We start from the raw sequence: 22,105 nt of genomic DNA, 5'->3' as shown, positions 1-22,105 counted from the left end.
GGTGCGGGCCCTGAAGGCACTGAATATTTTGAAGTGTCTGAGCCATCGGTCCTGGGGAGCAGATAGGGCGCGTCTGCTGCAGTTTTATAGGGCTTTCGTCCGATCGCGTCTTGACTATGCTTGCACCGTGTATGGGTCAGCAAGGCCTTCGTATCTGCAGATCCTTGACGCAGTACACCATGAGGGTATCAGGCTGGCCACTGGTGCCTTCCGTACCAGTCCCATCCCCAGCCTGTGTGCTGAGGCAGGGGAACCGCCGCTCGCCATCCAGCGAAAACTCCTCATGGTGCGACGGGTGTTTCATTTCCTTGCCTATCCTACCTCCCCTGAGTACCCTACCATTGCCCGACCGCCTATGGAACGTCTCTTTTCCAGTCGTCCAAGGGCAACGAGACCATTTGGGATTTGTGCCAAGCATTTGCTCGAGTCCCTTGGTGTGGAGCGTGTGGCCCCCCAACGACAAGGTTTTACTCGCCTGCCTCCCTGGTTGCTCCAGAGGCCCAGCATCCTTCTAGACTTGTCGGAGAACCGGAGGAGCTGCACTCCAGCGTTTGTTTTTACCTTCTTATTTTACGATATTTTAAACCAGCATCCGGACCATGTACCTGTATTTACGGATGGCTCTAAACAGGGGGACTCTGTTGGTTGTGCTGTTGCTTTCCCTGATCGAGTCGTGAAGTTACGGCTTCCTGCGGCGTTTACCATCCTCGATGCCGAATTGTTTGCAATCTTGTGGGCATTGGAGCAGATGAGATGTGTTCCCAGTCTTAAGTTCCTCGTCTGTTCTGACTCCTTGAGTGCCCTTCAGACCATGCAACACTTGTACCCAGCGGATACGGTCGTCCAGAACATACATGATGCCCTATTTCACCTGCAACGGCAGGGGAAGGAGGTTTCTTTCTGATGGGTGCCGGGGCACGTGGGTATTAGGGGAAACGAACTGGCGGATGTGGCTGCCAAAGATGCATGTTCCCTCCCTCACGTTGTTGAATGTGCCGTCCCCCTCCATGCTGTAACCTCCCTTTTGCGTTTTCGTGTTACGCATCAATGGGAAGAGGAGTGGCTGACAGTTTCTGACAATAAGCTGCGTCTGGTAAAGGCCACTACGCGACCATGGCGTGCGTCCTACCAATCATACAGGTGGGATGAGGTTCTCCTCACTCGCCTCCGCATCGGGCACAGTCCCTGAACGCATGGTTTTTTACTCCGGCGGGAGGACCCCCCAATCTGCAGTGCTTGTGGTGTCCAGATTACTGTCCGCCACATTTTACTTGACTGTCTTTTATTCTCTGACCAGAGGGCAGTGGTTTCTTTGCCACTGGATTTGCCCTCTATTTTGCAAGACGACGCAACGACTGTGGTTAAGGTCTTACGGTTTTCTGTCCTGCACAATTTGTCGCCTCGGATTTTAGGGAGAGGGTTTTAATGTGCTGCTGGGTGACTGGCTCAACCAGGTTCTAGGTAAGAGGTCCGCCAGTCACGATTACCTCCTTGTTTCCCTTCGGTTTCTGTTCTCTTTTCCTTGTGTTTCCTTTCCTTTTTAGTGTGTTCCTTGTCCTCTTGTTTTGCCTCTGTATGTGGGGATTTGGAACTGCGTCAGGTCTGTGTCTCTTAGCTGTTCTCCTTGTTCGCTGTTCGTCTTAGTCCCTTCACTGCATGTGTTCCTGTTTTTATTTTTTATGCGTTTTGGCACTGAAGACCACGCTGTTTAGTGCCCGTAAACCTGTCTCTCTCTCTCTCTCTCTCTCTCTCTCTCTCTCTCTCTCTCTCTCTCTCTCTCTCTCTCTCACACACACACACACACACACACACACACACACACACACTACTATGGCAATCATAATTTTGTCTTGAGATTCTTTCAGTTTGCCAACCAAATTGTCACATTCCAAACTAATCTGGGCCTTGGGCTTAGCTACAGTCAGTCTGTCAGAACATCTAGGTCTATTCACACTCCCCATACAAATGTAATCAATTTGCATGTTTGGCCAAAAAGAAATTAATACATTCAGTAACTGTCACTGGCTGCCAACAACTGACCCATGATTCATTGTGTACACTTCCTATTATTCATCGGTGTTGCATGCAGAGGAAGAGCTGTTCCAGTCTGTGTCATTAACTTCTAATAGCTATCAAAGCCATATTCTCACAACCATAAATGGGCTGGGAGAATTCTGAACAAATACAATGTATTTGTTAAGGAAACAGCATGCCAAATTCTTGTATAACCTATTTTAGGATACTGATTTGATGTTCTTATCTAGCTGGCATTATGAAGAATGTTGAAAAAATTCTGAGAATTACTGCTAGAATCGTAAAAGATCATCATAGGCTATGCTGAAGTGCAACAGAAAATGTAAATTTCAGACCATCCCCACTGCATACCTCGCGGATCAATCTGGAGAGTACAGTAAGCCAGATTATGTCACATACAGCACATGAAGCCAGCAATTCTTCCGTATTTCCTACATGAATATAACAGGATGAGGAGAATCCAGGAGAGAATAATGGACAGAAATCTGGGTGGAACAACAACAATATGAACTATGATAGACTGCTCCTCACCAGATAGAGGTGGCATTGAGCGGCAGAAAAACACATTTAAAAGCAGAGTAAGCTAATAAACACAGAGAAAGAAAGAAAAACCACACACACATGCATACATGCCCAGTTCACATAAACATGGGCACTGTCATCTCATGATACTAAGGCCTGACTGCTGTTTGTAACTATCTATCTATTTCACATTGTTTTTACAGGATGAGGAGAGGTTTTTAACACTCAGTAACATAATGATGTAAAATGCGCTGGCATTATCACTTTCTTGGACCACAGACAAAAAACCATCATTGTTTCAAAAACAATGTATCTTCCTATGGCAAGGCTGAGTAGAACTTAATTTCACTGACTGTGCCTTATCTCCTGCTAAACTGCTAATTTAGAAGGTCACCTGTTTAGAACTTGCATATTAAAGGCCACGGCCTTTGGATAACTGCTTACTTCTATTAAGCCTAACTTATGATACACAAGTAGTGTCATTCTGCCTTCAGTAAATAATTCTGACTACATAATAAACAAGAAGAATTTACCACATGCTTTGGCCAACTGTAATGCTGCAATTCCAACTGCACCACTTGCACCATGAATTAGAAGGACTTCTCCCGGTTTAATGCGACACCTATAAAAAAATTAACTATTTAGTTAATTCACCACAGAATAGTTCTCTGTCACACAAATTCACTTCTGACAGCATGACATAACTTACACATGTAGTGGGGTGGGCTGAAGGGGCATTTGGCATACAGGAAAGAGGGAACAAGTCAGAAAAAATGAATACACAGAGACAAAAAGAATGGAGAGAAGGTGGGAAGAGGAAGATGAAATGCAAAATTTAAAAAAATGAAATAATGACTGGGAAAATTAGAAAGATCTGAGACCACTTTGAAGGCGAACTGCATTATGAACAGGAGATTAAGCAAAAGATGTGCAACAAGAGAACAGAGAGAAGAGGAAAGGGGAAAGCAAGAGGACAGAATTAAGATTTAGGCAGGCACAAAAAGAGAGAGAGAGAGAGAGAGAGAGAGAGAGAGAGAGACTGCAGGGTGTACCAGATCCCAAACTGCAGTTCAAGAGCAGCTTGTTCTGAGTACTGATGTTCTGTAACACATGGATCTAGCTGAGTGAGTTATACACTCTCCAACTGAGTGGGTTCCTTTCAGCCTCAGTTAAGGTTTGGCTGTAGCCACTCATCAAAGGAAAGAAAAAAAAACTGGTTGCTTGTCATGCCTGTAAACAATTCTGTTTGTGAGCCTGGCACTAAATATTTAATGTTAATGTAAATGATAATTTGTTTTCTCAGTCACTGTCATTTTACAGATCTCAATACATGTAAGCAGACTTGCTGCACCATATGAAATACCATTTACATGTATTGTTTTTTTAAGTGTGTGTGTGTGTGTGTGTGTGTGTGTGTGAGAGAGAGAGAGAGAGAGAGAGAGAGAGAGAGAGAGAGAGAGAGAGAGACTGCTCCTATACACTAAGTGATCACCGTTTTATCGCAATGTTAGTGATAAACCATCAGGCATATTAAGTAAACTGTTAATAAGCATCCATATACCTTATAGAAAGGAAATGCTACACTGGCTTTTGCTCAAGAATAAATTATGGAGGAGCTGGAAGGTATTCCACAATATAAGTTATTTCAATTTTCGTCTGTTCTATTATTTCTTCAAGGAAGTTTGGTTCATGTCATAATGACTGATTTCTCTTATTTACATTGGTACCAAATTTGAATTTAATTTTTGTGTACGACAGACAAAGAAATTCAAGCCAGCGCCCTATACAATCTGCTGACGAAATAATGAAACTTATTTAATCAGCACATGGGACACCACTTGAAACTAAAAATTCAAAAAGTAATGATGTAATCATTACTCTAATACTTCACAATATGAATAGAGTTATCCCCTTTTTTGCAGTCATCATTAACAGCAGCAATAATACCAGCTGAATTAGCATCGTAACAGGATACTATGGTTCAGGTCGTGTCATCGAGGTATGTCAACTAACTCCCCAAAGTCAGTACTACACTGCTTACTATTTAAATATTTTCCTTATGCAATAAAATAAAGGATGGTCATTGTAAAATTATAAACATTAATTTCCATCGACTACAAATTTTCCCTATTCATTACTTCATGAAACTAGAAGAAGCACTTGTCTGCACGGCCCCTGTTAGGTTTCCCTACTGAAAATTCATGAATGTACCTAATTCAGGTTGCTCAGAGGCATTGTGGAAACTTGTCACATAACACATTCCTGAAGGCTCTCTTTTAGGATGGGATTTACAGACCATACGGCATGAAGAAACGAGTGAATGAATAAGGGTTGGAGAACTGGTGATTTGGTCTTACAGGTAGTTGCTATGTGATGTATTTGTGGGTTTCCACACAAAAGTATCAAGACTAGAGTTGATATGGGCACAACTAGAGGCTGGTGGACAACTGTTGAATACAGTAAAAAATAAAATTTTAAAAAAAAAATTGATAGCCATGGCAAATGCAGGCATTTTGCGAGTGGTATGTTCCAAAAAAATAATGGAGTATTGAGCATCTGAACACCCAATGCAACACTGATCAATCCAAAAAGCATATCTCTAACAACCATGTGCCATATGTTTGAATGAAGTCTGAAGGTTAATATCTCATTGATACAAGATAACTGGAGTTCACATTTCGGAAGTTACCAATTGTCTCAACCACATCTTGTGTTCATTTACCTTAAAAATTCCTCTCATAACACAAATAGTGTATGAAATAGAGTGCTGGGAGGAGAAAATATTTATCAGTCTGGTGATTTGTTTTTAGATATTTAATTAAAGTACCCCCCCAAATAAACCATGGACCTTGCTGATGATTGACTGATCTGGCCTTGTAACACTAGCCAAAACACTAGGAAAAAAACAGCCGTAATTTTTCGTGAGGGCATGAAGCTTCACTGTATGGTTAAATGATGATGGCGTCCTCTTGGGTAAAATATTCCAAAGGTAAAATAGTCCCACATTCGGATCTCCTGGCGGGCACTACTCAGGACGACCTTGTTATCAGGAGAAAGAAAATGGCGTTCTATGGATCGGAGCATGGAATGTCAGATCCCTTAATCAGGCAGGTAGGATAGAAATTTAAAAAGGGAAATGGATAGGTTAAAGTTTGATATAGTGGGAATTAATGAAGTTCGGTGGCACGAGGAACAAGACTTCTGGTCAGGTAAATACAGGGTTATAAATACAAAATCAAATAGGGGTAATGCAGGAGTAGGTATAATAATGAATAAAAAATAGGAGTGTGGGTACAAACAGAATGGTGAACACATTATTGTGGCCAAGACACGAACCCCACGCCTACCACAGTAGTACAAGTTTATATGCCAACTAGCTCTCCAGATGACGAAGAGATTAATGAAATGTAAGACGAAGAAATTGAAGAAATGTATGACGAGAAAAGAAATTATCCCGGTAGTGAAGGGAGACAAAAATTTAATAGGCATGGGTGACTGGAATTCGAGAGTAGGAAAAGGGAGAGACGGAAACATAGTAGATGAATATGGATTGGGGTTACGAAATGAAAGAGGAAGCCGTCTGGTAGAATTTTGCACACAGCATAAATTAATCATAGCTAACACTTGGTTCAAGAGTCATAAAAGAAGGTTGTATACATGGAATAATCTTGGAAATACTAGTAGGTATCAGATAGATTATATAATGGTAAGACAGAGATTCAGGAACCAGGTTTTAAATTGTAAGACATTTGCAGGGGCAGATGTATACTCTGACCACAATCTATTGGTTACGAACTGTAGATTAAAACTGAAGAAACTGCAAAAAAGTTGGGAGTTTAAAGGATCTGGATAAACTGACAGAACAAGAGGTTGTACAGAGTTTCAGGGAGAGCATAAGGGAACAATTGACAGGAATGGGGGAAATAAATACAGTAGAAGAAGAATAGGTAGCTTTGAGGGATGAAATAGTGAAGGCAGCAGAGGACCAAGTAGGTAAAAAGATGAGGGCTAATAGAAATCCTTGAGTAACAGAAGATATGTTGAATTTAATTGATGAAAGGAGAAAATACAAAAATGCAGTAAATGAAGCAGGCAAAAAGTAACACAAACGTCTCAAAAATGAGATCAACAGGAGATGCAAAATGGCTAAGCAGGGATGGCTAGAAGGCAAGTGTAAAGATGTAGAGGCATGTCTCACTAGGGTAAGATAGATACTGCCTACAGGAAAATTAGAGAGACCCTTGGAGAAAAGAGAACCACTTGTATGAATATCAAGAGCTCAGATGGAAACCCAGTTCTAACCAAAGAAGGAAAAGCATAAAGGTGGAAGGAGTGTATAGAGGGTCTATACAAGGGCATTGCACTTCAGGACAATATATGGAAATGGAAGAGAATATAGATGAAGATGAAATGGGAGATATGATACTGCGTGAAAAGTTTGACAGAGCAAGCCCTGATAAAACTCTACCATCTGGTGAGCAAGATGTATGAGACAGGCGAGATACCCTCAGACTTCAAGAAGAATGTAATAATTCCAATCCCAAAGAAAGCAGGTGTTGACAAATGTTATAATTACCGAACTATTAGTTTAATAAGCCACGGCTGCGAAATACTAACACAAATTCTTTACAGACAAATGGAAAAACTGGTAGAAGCCGACCTCGGGAAACATCAGTTTGGATTCTGTAGAAATGTTGGAACAAGTGAGACAATACTGACCTTATGACTTATCTTAGAAAATAGATTAAGGAAAGGCAAACCTACTTTTCAATCATTTGTAGACTTAGAGAAAGCTTTTGACAATGCTGACTGGAACACTCTTTCAAATTCTGAAGGTGGCAGGGGTAAAATACAGGGAACGGAAGGGTATTTACAATTTATACAGAAACCAGATGTCAGTTGTAAGAGTCGAGGGGGCACGAAACGGAAGCAGTGGTTGGGAAGGGAGTGAGACAGGGTTGTAGCCTATCCCCTATGTTATTCAATCTGTATATTGAGCAAGCAGTAAAGGAAGCGAAAGTAAAATTCGGAGTATGAATTAAAATCTATGGAGAAGAAATAAAAACTTGGAGATTCGCCGATGACATTGTAATTCTGTCAGAGACAGCAAAGAACCTGGTAGAGCAGCTGAAGGAAATGGACAGTGTCTTGAAAGGACGATATAAGATGAACGTCAACAAAAGCAAAACGAGGACAATGGAATGTGTTCGAATTAAATCGAGTGATGCTGAGGGTATTTGATTAGGAAATGAGACGCTTATAGTAGTAAATGAGTTTTGCTATTTAGGCAAGAAACGAACTGACGATGGTCGAAGTAGAGAGGATATAAAATGGCAAGGAAAGTGTTTCTGAAGAAGAGAAATTTGTTAACATTGAGTATAGATTTAAGTGTCAGGAAGTCGTTACTGAAAGTATTTGTATGGAGTGTGGCCATGTATGGAAGTGAAACGTGGACAATAAATAGTTTGGACATAAAGAGAATAGAAACTTTTGAAATGTGGTACTACAGAAGAATGCTGAAGATTGTATGGGTAGATCACAGGTGCCAGTGCCCCAAGCAGAATCACTGGATCAGCCTGGTCTAGATGGTGCAATATTTTGGCATATTTACTGCCATGCTCAGGCAGTGCTGATGACATGTTCAGGGCACTGCTAGAGTGGAGGAGGCAAGACATAGTGGTATTTACACAGCTTGCCTATACTGTTGCATCCAGGTGGTTCAGGAGAGCAGCACAGGGTGGATGCCACACTGATAAAACAACAGCCAGAAAGTTATATGTCAGAGAGTACTGCCTCTCCACACGAAGCAGTGTGAAGTGTGACGGGACCGAAGTGTTACAAAAAGGCCAATAATTTCTGGGACTGTGGCCCAAAGGAACTGGTGGAGGTCCAACTATATGGCAGGCTTATAAATAAAAACTGCTTAAGAAAATGTGGGACCAACCTCTGAGCCTGCCTAAACTCAATTTGAAGATCTTACTGAAAAGCTGATACAATATCACAATGATGTACCTCCTCTACTCTAACAGTGTCCTGAACACATTGGCGGCAGTACAGAAACAGAGGAAATCAACTTATGGCCCAAGGGTGCACTTCTCCCCTCCCCTCACCAACTAAGCCACAAGCAGTCTCCAAGGGCCCAGGATTGATAGCAGGAGAACAACATCACACCCACACAAAGACAGACAGTCATCAGCACTGCCGGGTGATGGCCACAAGTCACCCTGGTGAAATATCGCGTCAACCAGACCATGTTACCGGGCTAAAAAACCAAGAACAATCAAGATGCAGTACAGAACTTTTTATAGCAAAAGAGAATAATACATGTCATTAATTTAAACAGCCCGCCAGAGAGAGCATTGCCAAATATACAGAAGATACAAAAACCGGATATCAACTTTAATAAGGATTGATCCCGGCTCAATCTCATGTGCTGTCATCTACACTATAGGAACAACTGACAACAATTGTTTCTTGTGGACCGCTTGACTCTGCATGCGCAACGTCCTGACTGAATAACTTCAACGTAATTAATTCTGAAACGGCACGACATATATATATTTTTTTCTGAACAACTACTTCTCAGCACAACTGTTCTGCAACACTCTTACAAGCTTACACACTTCTGACCACCCTATGTAACAAACAAATTAATAATAGAAGTGAACTTTATACAATCAACACACAATTATTAACTGTAGTATCTGCCTGCTTTATGGCCTGTTTTGCAGAGGCTACATGTCTGGATGGTAACAGCTGAGGGACAATTGAAATGATAGAGGAGGGGGTGAACACAGAGAGGGCAGAGGAGAATATGGGTACGGTGATAGGAGAGCAGGAGGGGATGTACAGGGACTGGGAGAAGAGGAGGAGATGGACAGATAGGAACAATGTACAAGAGGATGGACACTACAGAGAGGGGACAGGGGAGAGAGATGGGGGGACAGGGGAGAGAGATGGGGGGACAGGGGAGAGAGATGGGGGGACAGGGGAGAGAGATGGGGGGACAGGGGAGAGAGATGGGGGGACAGGGGAGAGAGATGGGGGGACAGGGGAGAGAGATGGGGGGACAGGGGAGAGAGATGGGGGGACAGGGGAGAGAGATGGGGGGACAGGGGAGAGAGATGGGGGGACAGGGGAGAGAGATGGGGGGACAGGGAGAGAGATGGGGGGACAGGGAGAGAGTAGGGGGGGCAGGGAGAGAGTAGGGGGGGCAGGGAGAGAGTAGGGGGGGCAGGGAGAGAGTAGGGGGGGCAGGGAGAGAGTAGGGGGGGCAGGGAGAGAGTAGGGGGGGCAGGGAGAGAGGGGGGCAGGGAGAGAGGGGGGGCAGGGAGAGAGGGGGGCAGGGAGAGAGAGGGGGCAGGGAGAGAGAGGGGGCAGGGAGAGAGAGGGGGCAGGGAGAGGGAGGGGGCAGGGAGAGGGAGGGGGCAGGGGGAGAAAGACATGGTCAGAGAGGGTGGGGAGGTGGAGATGGACAGATAACTGTGGGAGGATGAGGTGGATAGAGAGAGCTTATGAAGATATGAACAAAGAGATGGGCGAGGAGGAGATGTGAGTAATATATCAGTCGAATGCATATGCAAGTAAAGACTAATAATAACTAGCTTGTAAACAACCACAATTTTTTTGGATATGTTTGTGAGCACGATATGGGATGTATAATCCAGTGTATTTTACTTGACTGCGAATTATGTACAGTGTCAGATTTGACGTACACTAAAAGACATCATTCACCTCCACATATACGTAACCTGGGTAAGAAGAAATATGAAGGGTTTTAATGAAATCATGATGAAACATTTTTGTTTATAAGTTCTAGATATCCAAATCAATAAACTGCTCCAAAACCCATCAACTGTACAGCAAAGCAGAGATTGGACAGCAGTGACAGTGGAGTCCAGAGATAGTCCCATCACACATATCTGGCCGCTATACAATGCCGTGGGAGCTTTTTTCTACACTGTAAACAATACTGTGAAGCCAAAAATTCATTGCATTTTGCCCATGATGTGGTTCCTGGAGATTTTGACATTGTCAGAAAGTTAGCTGCATCCCCGTTTCACCATAAAATTCAGCAGATCGTCCGATCAGAGGTAATATGGGTAACAGTTTGCGTAGATTGTTAAGTCTAACTGCTGTGAGAGGTCGTTGTTATCTCATTCCAAAACTTGCATGGTTTTAGAAATTTATAGTAGTCCTAACTGCATGGTTCCGCATGTTCGAATTTGATTAATTAAGCTGACAATGCAGTTACATGGATTAGGGAGATTGACTGTGACTTAGGAGTTGGTGCAGTAAGATGTGTATTTGTGAGGATGAATAATTCCAGTGCAAGTTAGTTTATTTGGACTTCCGGGGTCCTACAGCTGCATGAAAATGGATTAGTGAACCTGCTGGCCGACTCTGAGATGATAAAGAGTACATGCTTTTTTGGTGGTGGTTGGTTGTATGATTACTGTGGTTTCTGCTGTCACTAATGATTCATAGATTGATAATTGGGTGTTATTTTGCTGCTGCAGGCAGCACGTTATGTGAAGTTTGCGACTGATCATGCATGTATTCAGGAAGTGTATTGAGAATTAGATTTTACCAATAAATCATAAAAGAAGTGAGTCATACTGGCTAAAGACAGTAAAACTTAAAGAATTCGTCTTCAAATTTCATACTTTGAGGATTAACGTATGCTGTGAGATGCAATAAATTTCAAGTAGAGTGGATATATGTCATGATATTTGGAAAGTTCTTTATTGATTATATAAAACAAAATGACAATATTCCCAAACAACCTCAAGTTAATTAAAAAGGTAAAACCTGAAACTTATTAAAGGGGTTATATTTACTAGAAAATAACTTTACAGTGGAGGTAAGAGAGTAAAGTTAAATGAAATTATCATTAATATTTTAGCAATAAGAATTCTAGATCAGTGATGTTATTTACTGAATAGTGCATCTGAGTGAGAAAGTTTACCACATCATCGAGTCAACAAAAGAAAAGATAAATAACAAGACTCGAGAAATAATTACATACAAAAAATATTAAAGCAATTTAATCCAAGTTATTTTAACAAGGGCACCTATATATTATGCAATCAGTAATGGTGTATGAGAATAAATCAACTACCTATCAATATTTTCCTGGTTAGTTAAAACTGAATTACACTGCAAAATCGCAGTGAGAAGGTACAACTTTGTATTAATTACAGTGGTTTTCTATTGACAATAGGTTTGCTATAGTAATTAAAATGGTTTTTGAGAGTCTTTGCAAATATTAGAAATGCCATTAAAGCAGTAGTTTTGAAAATACATTATGTAATTGAAGATGTTACATATACGTCGTGTGTAGGTTTGAAAGTGATAATACTGGTCCCTTTTGTTTACACATAAGCTGCGAGTACAAATGGTATATTGGCTCTTCCAGTCACTGATAATCACTATAGTCTAACCAAGTTTAGGAATACTAGTGAAAGTCATCTCAGCTGAACTAATTTCAAAACGGTTGACTTTTTGCTATGTACTGGACACTGTAGAAGTTGTTGGATGTATTCACGACAGGGCAGACAACATCATATAGGCCCTACGTACCCAGTTGAACTTTGACACAGTTCAACTATTGGTCAAGTAGGTCTACTGTACCCAGCCCCTAAACGTGCCATTACAACCACCAACATTAGGTTGTCTAGTGATTGGGCCACAGGCATTTCCCTGCAGAGGTGCCAGTTTCCTGCTAGCTATGTACACACCACCAATAGTGGCACAGTGATTGTGGAACTATTTTACACCCATAATCACGTGTCTACACACATCTGCAGACACACCATCCATAGCAGCACTGCAATCACAATCACTTGATTTTGCACTTATCCGCCCACCTGCCTTTAAAGGCTGTGCCAAGGCCACAAGCAGGCCAACGGTTTTCCCAATCTGGCCAATTATGTCAGCCATTACCGGACCACCACTCAGAGCATCACTGTCCATGTCGCCAGCCCATCGGTATTGCCATGTCCTCGGGCCCCGCCAACGATTAAGCCGTCAACCCTACTGATCCCCAACTGCAGCTAATATCGTCACTGGCTCATCAGCTCTATGCCAGTGCACTCCATTGGCGTCATCACATCCTGGGCAGTCCTGTTGATTGACTGCCGCCTTTTAACTGCTGTCAATGCCTTCATTACCTAGAGCAACTTCAACCTCACCGGCTCATTGATCTTGCCACATCCCAGGTCATCACACCTAATCAAACATTATCTCCCAGCAGCTGCTGATGCCTACCAACGCCAGCTCACTGGGCTACCGATGCTGCCTGTCTTACTGTGTACAGCCACACCCCTCTTGCCACAACATCAATCACCAGTTGCTTGCCACGCACTGCCCACCATCACCGGGCACCTGCGCACCCTCGCACAGCACCATGCCAGTTACAGACCAGATCCGGAAGATACAATATCACGTTGTCATGTTATTGTAACTTTGTGCAGAAACTCTTGCAGCTGTCACTGTACAAGGACACAAAAGTCTGCGATGAGATGCTCCAGTCATGCCGCACTGCACTGGTTAACAGTGCGGCTGGCAACAACAGTCCCACACGTCTCACCTCACTAAATGCTGCAACCTGCCTTGCAGAACCATGCATGTCATCCCACTGGCAGTTGTCTTGGGTAGATCTGACTCCTATCAGCTGCTGATGCTCGACATCCCGGAAGTATCATCATCGCACCAGCAGCCGCATTTGGCAGAGCCATGCTCCCACCAGCTGCCGACCACCGATGTCTGGAGAGTGACATTGTCCTTGAGGCACCTAACAGATTGTCCACCCACAGGCAAAAATTGGTGATGACCCAGCCTCACTGCAATCATTGGTCGAGCTTCTATCTCCCATCAACCACTGATGCCTGCCAATTCTACCTTGCTGTTTCCTGCTGTTACAGGACACACTGTTCGTTGTTCTGGTGCGCCTTCGTGGGTTCTATGTCATCTTCAGTACTTCCACACAAAGCATTAGATTTAAAGAGTCACTGTATAGGGCAATATATTGAAATATGTGGGGGAGAGATTACTACAAATAACTTGTCAGTTGTAGTGACAGCACTTCACAGAGTTTCTGCAGGGAACATGAGTGTGTTTGTGAGCCAGTTATACCCTCTTTTATCCCAAGTGTCCTCCAAGCCCAAGAATTTAATAACTGCAAATGCTTTAAATTTAAAATTTCTGAATGGGACCAGGAATGAAGAAGATTTAAAACATTTAGTTGAGTCTTTTAATCTGAAGGCAGAAGTAGATTTTCCAGTTAAGGTTACTGATAAAAAATTCAGTTCACAATACATTTATAGATACATCAAGAGTCGACAGAGTCAGTGTACATTCAATTGTTAATGACTTTCTAACCATGGTGGTCATTTGCTCACACATCAAACTAAAAACAGATTTGAGCAATCTTTGACAATAAATGACAGGACCCTTAAAAATTTCAATTACAGACTGCAAGAGACATATTGGAGTCCAATTTTCAGTAACACAAATGTAAAGAAAAAGTGTAATAAATTTTTAAATGAATTCATGCCTCTCTTTGAAGCTACATTTCCCCAAAAAAATAATTCGAAACAGTCATGTAGGCACCGACAAGAAGACATGGCTCACTACAGAACTTTACTGTAGTACACTAAAGCAGGTATTAAATAAAATTATAAGTATGTGCATAAAACTTGAAATTGAGAAGTGAGAAAACAAAATAAAAACTATCTGAAATGCAATGAAGAGGAAATTGGCAGAAAATCATGGACCATGGCTCACATGCAAATTAAACAGGATGCAATATTGTAATGGAACCTAAAATGGTTGCAGAAATCTTGAAAAAGATTTTTTACCAGCACCAGAGAAGTAAATGGATGTGTGAACAAAGCAATGGCTCTCCAACAGAAAGCTATTAGCAACAGAACCCCATAGATATCCTTACTTCCTGTTACAGTAAATGAGACTGAAAGAATAATAAACCCATTAAAAAATATAAAGTCTGTTAATCAGTGCAATATTTCTACTGAAACATTATTATAAATGCATACATCCAGTTTTATGCAACATACTCAATACTTCTCTGCAAGCAGAAATTGTCCCTGAAACACTAAAACTGACAGTAGTGATGCCCCATTTAAAAAAAAAAAAGTGATAAACCTAATTTCATGAACTATTACCCTATCTTGCTTTTAACCATCTTTTCCAAAATTCTTGAAAAATCAATACACAGACTCAGCATACGTCATCTCACCTTCCAGAATGTTTATGTTGTTGTTGTTGTTGTTGTTGTTGAGGTCTTCAGTCCAGAGACTGGTTTGATGCAGCTTTCCATGCTACTTTATCCTGTGCAAGCTTCTTCATCTCCCAGTACCTACTACGACCTACATCTTTCTGAATCTGTTTAGTGTATTCATCTCTATGTCTCCCTCTCCGATTATCTTCCACAATATCCTCAACAATAATAAATTTGATGCTCATGCTCGTCTTTGTACTGTGGAGCTGTCAGCTCGTGGCTTCAGTCATACATACAGGAGTGAGAGCAGACTGTTATGCTGAGTGGCTTATCCAGAAAACTTTATTCATCTAAATGGGACACACTGGTTTAGATCCATTGCTTTTTCTTAATTTCATTAATGACATTTCTTTTTGTTCTGATAAAAAGAGTAATTTGCCCATTTCACAGATGATTACAATTATCATTGACAAATTATCAGATGATAAAAAAATTTCATTTATGTCAAACTGATTTCCTTCATATTGTCTCTCACTCAATGCAGATAAAACCTATTATATGAGGTTCAATACACCACAAATAAATCTTGAAGAAATTAAAGTTCAAAATTCAATCAAAGCGAAAAGGTGAGGATACAAAATTCCTGGGGGCTTATATAGACAGCAAATGTAATTGGTCAGCAGCAAATTTAAATAGTTGGCCCACATTCTTCAGCTTTTTAAAAGACTTATCTCAGCCATATTTTCAGTACAGATTATTGCTTCAGAAGCTGAAGCAGATACCTTTAACCATTCCTACTTGGCTACTTTCATTCGCTAATGTTGTATGCTATTATATTCTCTGAGTAACAAGCTATTGAAAAAAGTTCAATGCATTTACATCTACATACATACTCCGCAATCCACCAAACGGTGTGTGGCAGAGGGTACCTCGTACCACAACTAGCATCTTCTCTCCCTGTTCCACTCCCAAACAGAACGAGGGAAAAATAACTGCCTATATGTCTCTGAAGAGCCCTAATCTCTCTTATCTTATATTTGTGGTCTTTCCGCGACATGTAAGTTGGTGGCAGTAAAATTGTACTGCAGTCAGCCTCAAATGCTGGTTCTCTAAATTTTCTCAGCAGCGATTCACGAAAAGAACGCCTCCTTTTCTCCAGAGGCACCCACCCGAGTTCCTGAAGCATTTCCGTAGCGATCGCGTGATGATCAAACCTATCAGTAACAAATCTAGAAGCCCGCCTCTGAATTGCTTCTATGTCCTCCCTCAATCCGACCTGATAGGGATCCCAAACACACTAGCAGTTCTCAAGAATAGGTCATTTTAGGGTTTTATAAGTGGTCTCCTTTCCAGATGAACCACATCTTCCCAAAATTCTACCAATGAACCTAAGACGACTATCCGCCTTCCCCACAACTGTCATTACATGCTTGTCCCACTTCATATCGCTCTGCAATGTTATGCCCAAATATTTAACTGACGTGACTGTGTCAAGCACTACACTACTAATGGAGTATTCAAACATTACAGGATTCTTTTTCCTATTCACCTGCATTAATTTGCATTTATCTATATTTATAGTTAGCTGCCATTCTTTACACCAATCACAAATCCTGACCAAGGCATTTTGTATCCTCCTACAGTCACTCAACGACACCTTGCTGTACACCACAGCATCATCAGCAAACAGCCACACATTGCTATCCACCCTACCCAAAAGATCATTTATGTAGATAGAAAACAACAGCGGACCTACCACACTTCCCTGTGACACTCCAGATGATACCCTCACCTCCAACGAACACTCACCACCGAGAACAACGTATTGGGTTCTATTACTTAAGAAGCCTTCGAGCCACTCACATACTTCGGAACCAATCCCATATGCTCGTACCTTAGTTAGGAGTCAGCAGTGGGGCACAGAGTCAAACGCTTTATGGAAGTCAAGGAATATGGCATCCGTCTGATACCCTTCATCCATGGTTCGCAAGATATCATGTGAAAAAAGGGCGAGTTGCGTTTCGCGGGAGCGATGCTTTCTAAAGCCGTGCTGATGCATGGACAGCAACTTCTCTGTCTCAAGGAAATTCATTATATTCGAACTGAGAATATGTTCGAGAATCCTGCAACAAACCGATGTTAAGGATATTGGTTTGTAATTTTGAGGATCCATCTTTCTACCTTTCTTATATACAGGCGTCACCTGCACTTTATTTCAGTAGCTTGGGACTTTACGTTGGGCAAGAGATTCGCGATAAATGCAAGCCAAGTAAGGAACCCATGCAGTAGAGTACTCTCTGTAAAACCGAACTGGAATACCATCAGGACCTGGCGATTTATTTATTTTCAACCCATTCCGCTGCTTCACAACCCCAGGGAAGTCTATCACTATGTCCTCCATACGGGGATCTATACGAGACTCAAATGGCGGTATGTTTGTACGATCCTCCTGCGTGAAAGATTTCTCAAATGCTAAATTTAAAATTTCAGATTTCATTTTGCTGTCTTCCATTGCCAGGCCAGACTGGTCAGTGAGTAACTGGATGGAAGCCTTAGAACCGTTTACTGATTTTACGTAAGACCAGAATTTCCTTGGGTTTTCAGCAAGATCTTTTGCTAAGGTATGACGGCGGTAGTGGTTGAATGCTTCGCGCATCGCTCTTGTTACAGCAGCACGAATCTCTACTAACTTTTGCCTGTCCTCATTCTCCCGATCTTTCTTGTACCGCAAGTGAAACTGCCTTTGCTTCCTGAGTATTCTCCGAATTGCACTGTTAAACCACTGTGGTTTTTTTCCATCCGTAACCCACTTTCTTGGCACACACTTGTCCAATGTGTGATTTACAATGTGTTTAAAATTTGCCCATAATTCTTCCACGTCCATCGTACGGGAAGTAAATGGAGTCGATTCATTTACTAAGTGGGATGCTAACAACTGCTTATCTGCTCTTTCTAGTAAGAATACTCTCCTAGCCTTCTTGACCGACTTTTTAACTTTCGTAACCATAGTCGAATTGACAACATCATAATCACTAATCCCTGTCTCAACACTGACACCGTTGATGAGGTCTGGTCTGTTCGTGGCTACCAAATCTAAAATATTTCCATTACATGTTGCCTGTCGATTTAGCTGCTCAAGACAGTTTGTCGATTTAGCTGCTCAAGACAGTTTGTCGATTTAGCTGCTCAAGACAGTTTGTCGATTTAGCTGCTCAAGACAGTTTGTCGATTTAGCTGCTCAAGACAGTTTGTCGATTTAGCTGCTCAAGACAGTTTGTCGATTTAGCTGCTCAAGACAGTTTGTCGATTTAGCTGCTCAAGACAGTTTGTCGATTTAGCTGCTCAAGACAGTTTGTCGATTTAGCTGCTCAAGACAGTTTGTCGATTTAGCTGCTCAAGACAGTTTGTCGATTTAGCTGCTCAAGACAGTTTTCGGGTAATGTGTTCAAAAGTAATTCACACGAAGGCTTGTCTGAACCACCTGTAATGAATCCATAGACATCCCAGTCTATACTAGGTAGGTTGAAGTCGCCTCCGACTAATATAGCATGGTCCAGGTACTTCTGCAATACAGAGTGTAGACTCCCTTTGAATGATTCTAGAACTGTCACGGTGGAACCTCATGGCTGGTAATAACACCCAACAATTAATTTTATTTCTCCTAGCCCTGTTAAACGTGTCCAGATAACTTCACAATCACACTGTACTTCGACCTCAGTAGACACAATATTTTTGTCAAATGATTTCAGAACTTCCTATCTCAGGATTCAGCCAGGTCTCAGTCCCGAGAATAATTTGCGTGCCACACGCTTCTTGGAGGGCAGTAAATTTAGGAACTTTACTCCGAACACTCTGAAAATTTACTGCTAATATCTTAATAGCTTAAGTGTCTTTATACTGAGAGCGTCCTGATTTCCCTGCCTGCACGTCGACTGGTGAGTGTTCATCACAGAACACCTCACACTACTGCCTAGCCTAAAAAACCCCTATGTGCATGCCACAAGTACTCTGCTACCCGAGTAGCTGCTTCCTTTGTGTAGTGCACCCCTGGCCTATCTAGGGGCGTCCTACAATTCCCCACCCAATAGCGCAAGTCTAGAAATCTGCAGCCAAGACCGTCACAGAGTCGACAAAGCCTCTGGTTGAGACCCTCCACTAGGCTCCAAACCAAAGGACCCCGATCCACTCTGGGAACGAAGCTGCAAATAGAGAGCTCTGCTTGCACCCCGCGTGCGAGGGCAGTGGTCTTCACCAAATCCGCCAGCCGCCTGTACAAACTGAGGATCGCCACAGAAACCAAGTGACAGGCATCATTGGTGCCGATGTGCGCCACTACTTGCAGAGGACTACACCCCATATACTCGATAGCCACAGGCAAGTCTGCCTCCACATCTTGGATGAGGCCCCCCAGCAGACAAACCGAGTGCACCTTGGATTTCTTTCCAGCCCTGTATGCTATTTCCCTAAGGGGCTATATCACCCACTTAACGTTGAAGCTCTCAATAACCAGCAAGCCTTTGCCCCCGTGTGCCTGTTCGGGCCCTGCTGAAAGAGTGGCCACCTGCCCACTGACAGGATGAACGGGCGAGGCCAGCTGGCCAGCCTCCACATTGGCCCTCCACCTCGAGCGACGCAAACACGTTGCAGTCCACCACTCACCCTGAGGTGAGGGCAGCCCCAAGGCGCCAGGTACACTAGAAGATGCCTCGGCAGCTGAGTCAGCGGACGCAGCAAGCAACACCTGGGGTGTCTCAAGCTACGCGCCAGACCCTCCGCCGTCGCTGCACCTCGAGGCATCAGCCTGAAGGCGGCTAACTGTGGCCAACAGCACACTCAGCTGCTCGCGAACTGAGGCCAGTTCCTCCTGCGCCTGCACACAGCACGCACACACCCTATCCATCCTAATGCTAATATCTAACGACTCTGCGACTTTATACTCTACGGCTATCAATAAACAATATTACTCCTCTCGAATACAAGAATACGCAAGGAATTTATGTAATTAAATATGCAAGCGCACAAACACTCGGAAAGAAATTAAGAACCAAATTACAAAAGCTAAATATGTGACTCACTACTGCACTGCTGCTGCACTGATACTTCACCAGCGGCTGCTCAAGGCTCACTCATACAAGCCATAAAAAAAAAAAAAATGTGTACTACTTACACCATTAGTATCCTTACCACCTCTTCACAGTAGATATTTTCCTTGTTGACTTTTGTCTGTACTAACTTTTCTCAATGCAAAGACAACAGCAGATATCATCGCTACAACACACAAACCAAAAGCTGTCTGCACACTGAATTGAAAAGTCTTACTCTTTCTTACCCCAACATTAAGCTCTTTAATGCATTACAACTACATATCAAATGTAGTGATAAACAATTGCTGAAATTCAAATGAATCTCAGAGAGTACCTAATGGAGAAATCTTTTTACATGCTCAGTGAACATCTGAGAGAAAATGAATACCACCACAAACTGTACAACAGCTTCAGAACTAGTTTTAATTAATTAATTTTATTTTGTGCTCAATAATAGGCATGTGAAAATGTGGTTTTTGGTATTCATGGATTTATTTATTGTAATATGTAGCTTAACTTTTCTTCCGTATAGTACCTATCCTTCCACAGTGTTACATAATTTTCCATTCCTTGGACTCATGTTCTGTAGCTGATGTCTTGTTTAATTTGTATCTCGTATTTATTTTTGTGCCATGACCTAGTCTGGAGCACGGAACTGCCTGGTGCTGATACAACAAAACGGCGTCATAAGGAACGAGGTGCTTTACGGTGATGAGTGAGCATGCTAACTTGTTTTACTTTCTGGGCTAAAGTGTTGGCAAGAGAAAAACACTAGCTAGCCAGGATTGCATAAACAGTACTTGAATATCAGGTCCTCTCTCTCTCTCAAATACGTTCATTCTCTGATATTATCCAGGTGTGTACGTGATGTCAAGCTACACTTCCAGCACCATCCTCCAACTTCTAGATGGAGACCATTTGCAGCACACGTGCAGCCAATCATATACTTTGGACATAGGCCCCCAGACGCTACAGGAACCAGTGTGAGCATATTATATGCAGACTACATGTCATCTGCCAAGTCTTGTAATGGGTGACTACCTCCTGAGGATGTGCACCTCCCGGGATGTGTGTTTGAGTCTAGACTGCTAGCTGCTGACTAAGCTGTGAATGCACTCCATTCCTTGTGGATCACCTTGTTGCTGACCACTGCTCAGGGCGGGCCACAACCCCTATGACAAGCTGGGGGATACAATATGAGTACAGTCCTTCTCTGTGCTGTATTCCACAACCTGAAGTAGGCACACAGCTTGTACATAGATGCCATGTATAGGCCATGGTGTGCAGTGCCTGTCAGCTACCTCTTCCTGCTGAGATAAACAGGTGATCCTAGCTGAACTTCTATGGCTAACTATGTCATCTCAGGACCAACAGCCTCCACTTCAGGAGTGACCACACCTTTGTACCTAACATGAAAAAAGTAATTTATTCAGGGATATCTTACTAGACGCCTGACACTCAATTCGTCACCACCACTCTCAACCCACATCCAAACAAAAGAAGCTGTGCTCCATTCTGACCTCTGTACAGCTGTTTCCCCCATCACTGTTGGAGTCGCCTCCCAGTCCCAACATTACGCGAGTTATATTTGAGTTAAGCACAATTTGGCACATTTCACATCCTTCGGAATCACCAATTACCTGAACATAACAAAGACAAAAACAAACAAATAAATATATCACTACATACCAGTCAAAGGGACAGTCGAAACATTGGATAACAAAAAGGGCAAAAAGTAGGAAAACTGGCAGGTGGTCAGGAGAGAGGGGGGAGGGGGAGCAGAGGGAGGCAGCGGCTTGCATGTCCCCATTTGTATTGTATGTGAGCAAGAGTATAAGCAGTTTATAAGCTGCGCTAATATGATTAGGTTCACATTTATGCAGCTAACCATCCATTACTCAATGCTTGACTGTACTCTGGTTGTTTGCTAATTTCCATTTCACCATTAACCTAAATTTGTGTTAGTGCTTAAAAGATCAATCCAATCCTTACGGTTCAAATTAGGAATCTAACCCCAATTTTATAGCACAAAAGAACAGTGTCATCCTTGTGCCACAAACTAACAATAAGATTCTTATGGCTCAAATAAATAATGTTTATCTACCAGAATATCGTAAATCAGTTTATGTGCCCTCATGAACAGTCCCCAACCCCATGGAAAGTGTCTAACAGGGAGAAAAGCATGGATGTAAAGGGAGAAAAAGGGAAAAAGAGTGAATAAACA

The 22,105-nt window shown here is 42.4% G+C and overlaps 1 protein-coding gene across 4 annotated transcripts in view; it reads right to left on the bottom strand.

Annotated features, from left to right (window-relative positions):
* The window catches only part of LOC126268082 (zeta-crystallin-like), a 147,086-nt gene that overhangs the window by 56,759 nt on the left and 68,222 nt on the right, over positions 1–22,105 (bottom strand). For all 4 annotated transcript variants that reach the window (XM_049973566.1, XM_049973568.1, XM_049973567.1 and 1 more), the window contains exon 4: positions 3,090–3,178. In XM_049973566.1, coding sequence (XP_049829523.1) covers positions 3,090–3,178 — 89 coding nt within the window. The remainder of the gene's footprint in view (positions 1–3,089; positions 3,179–22,105) is intronic.

The sequence above is a fragment of the Schistocerca gregaria genome, chromosome 4 (assembly GCF_023897955.1).
Source record: "Schistocerca gregaria isolate iqSchGreg1 chromosome 4, iqSchGreg1.2, whole genome shotgun sequence".
Classification (NCBI taxonomy): Eukaryota; Metazoa; Arthropoda; class Insecta; order Orthoptera; family Acrididae; genus Schistocerca; species Schistocerca gregaria.
This window is presented reverse-complemented; position numbering and strand designations above follow the sequence as displayed.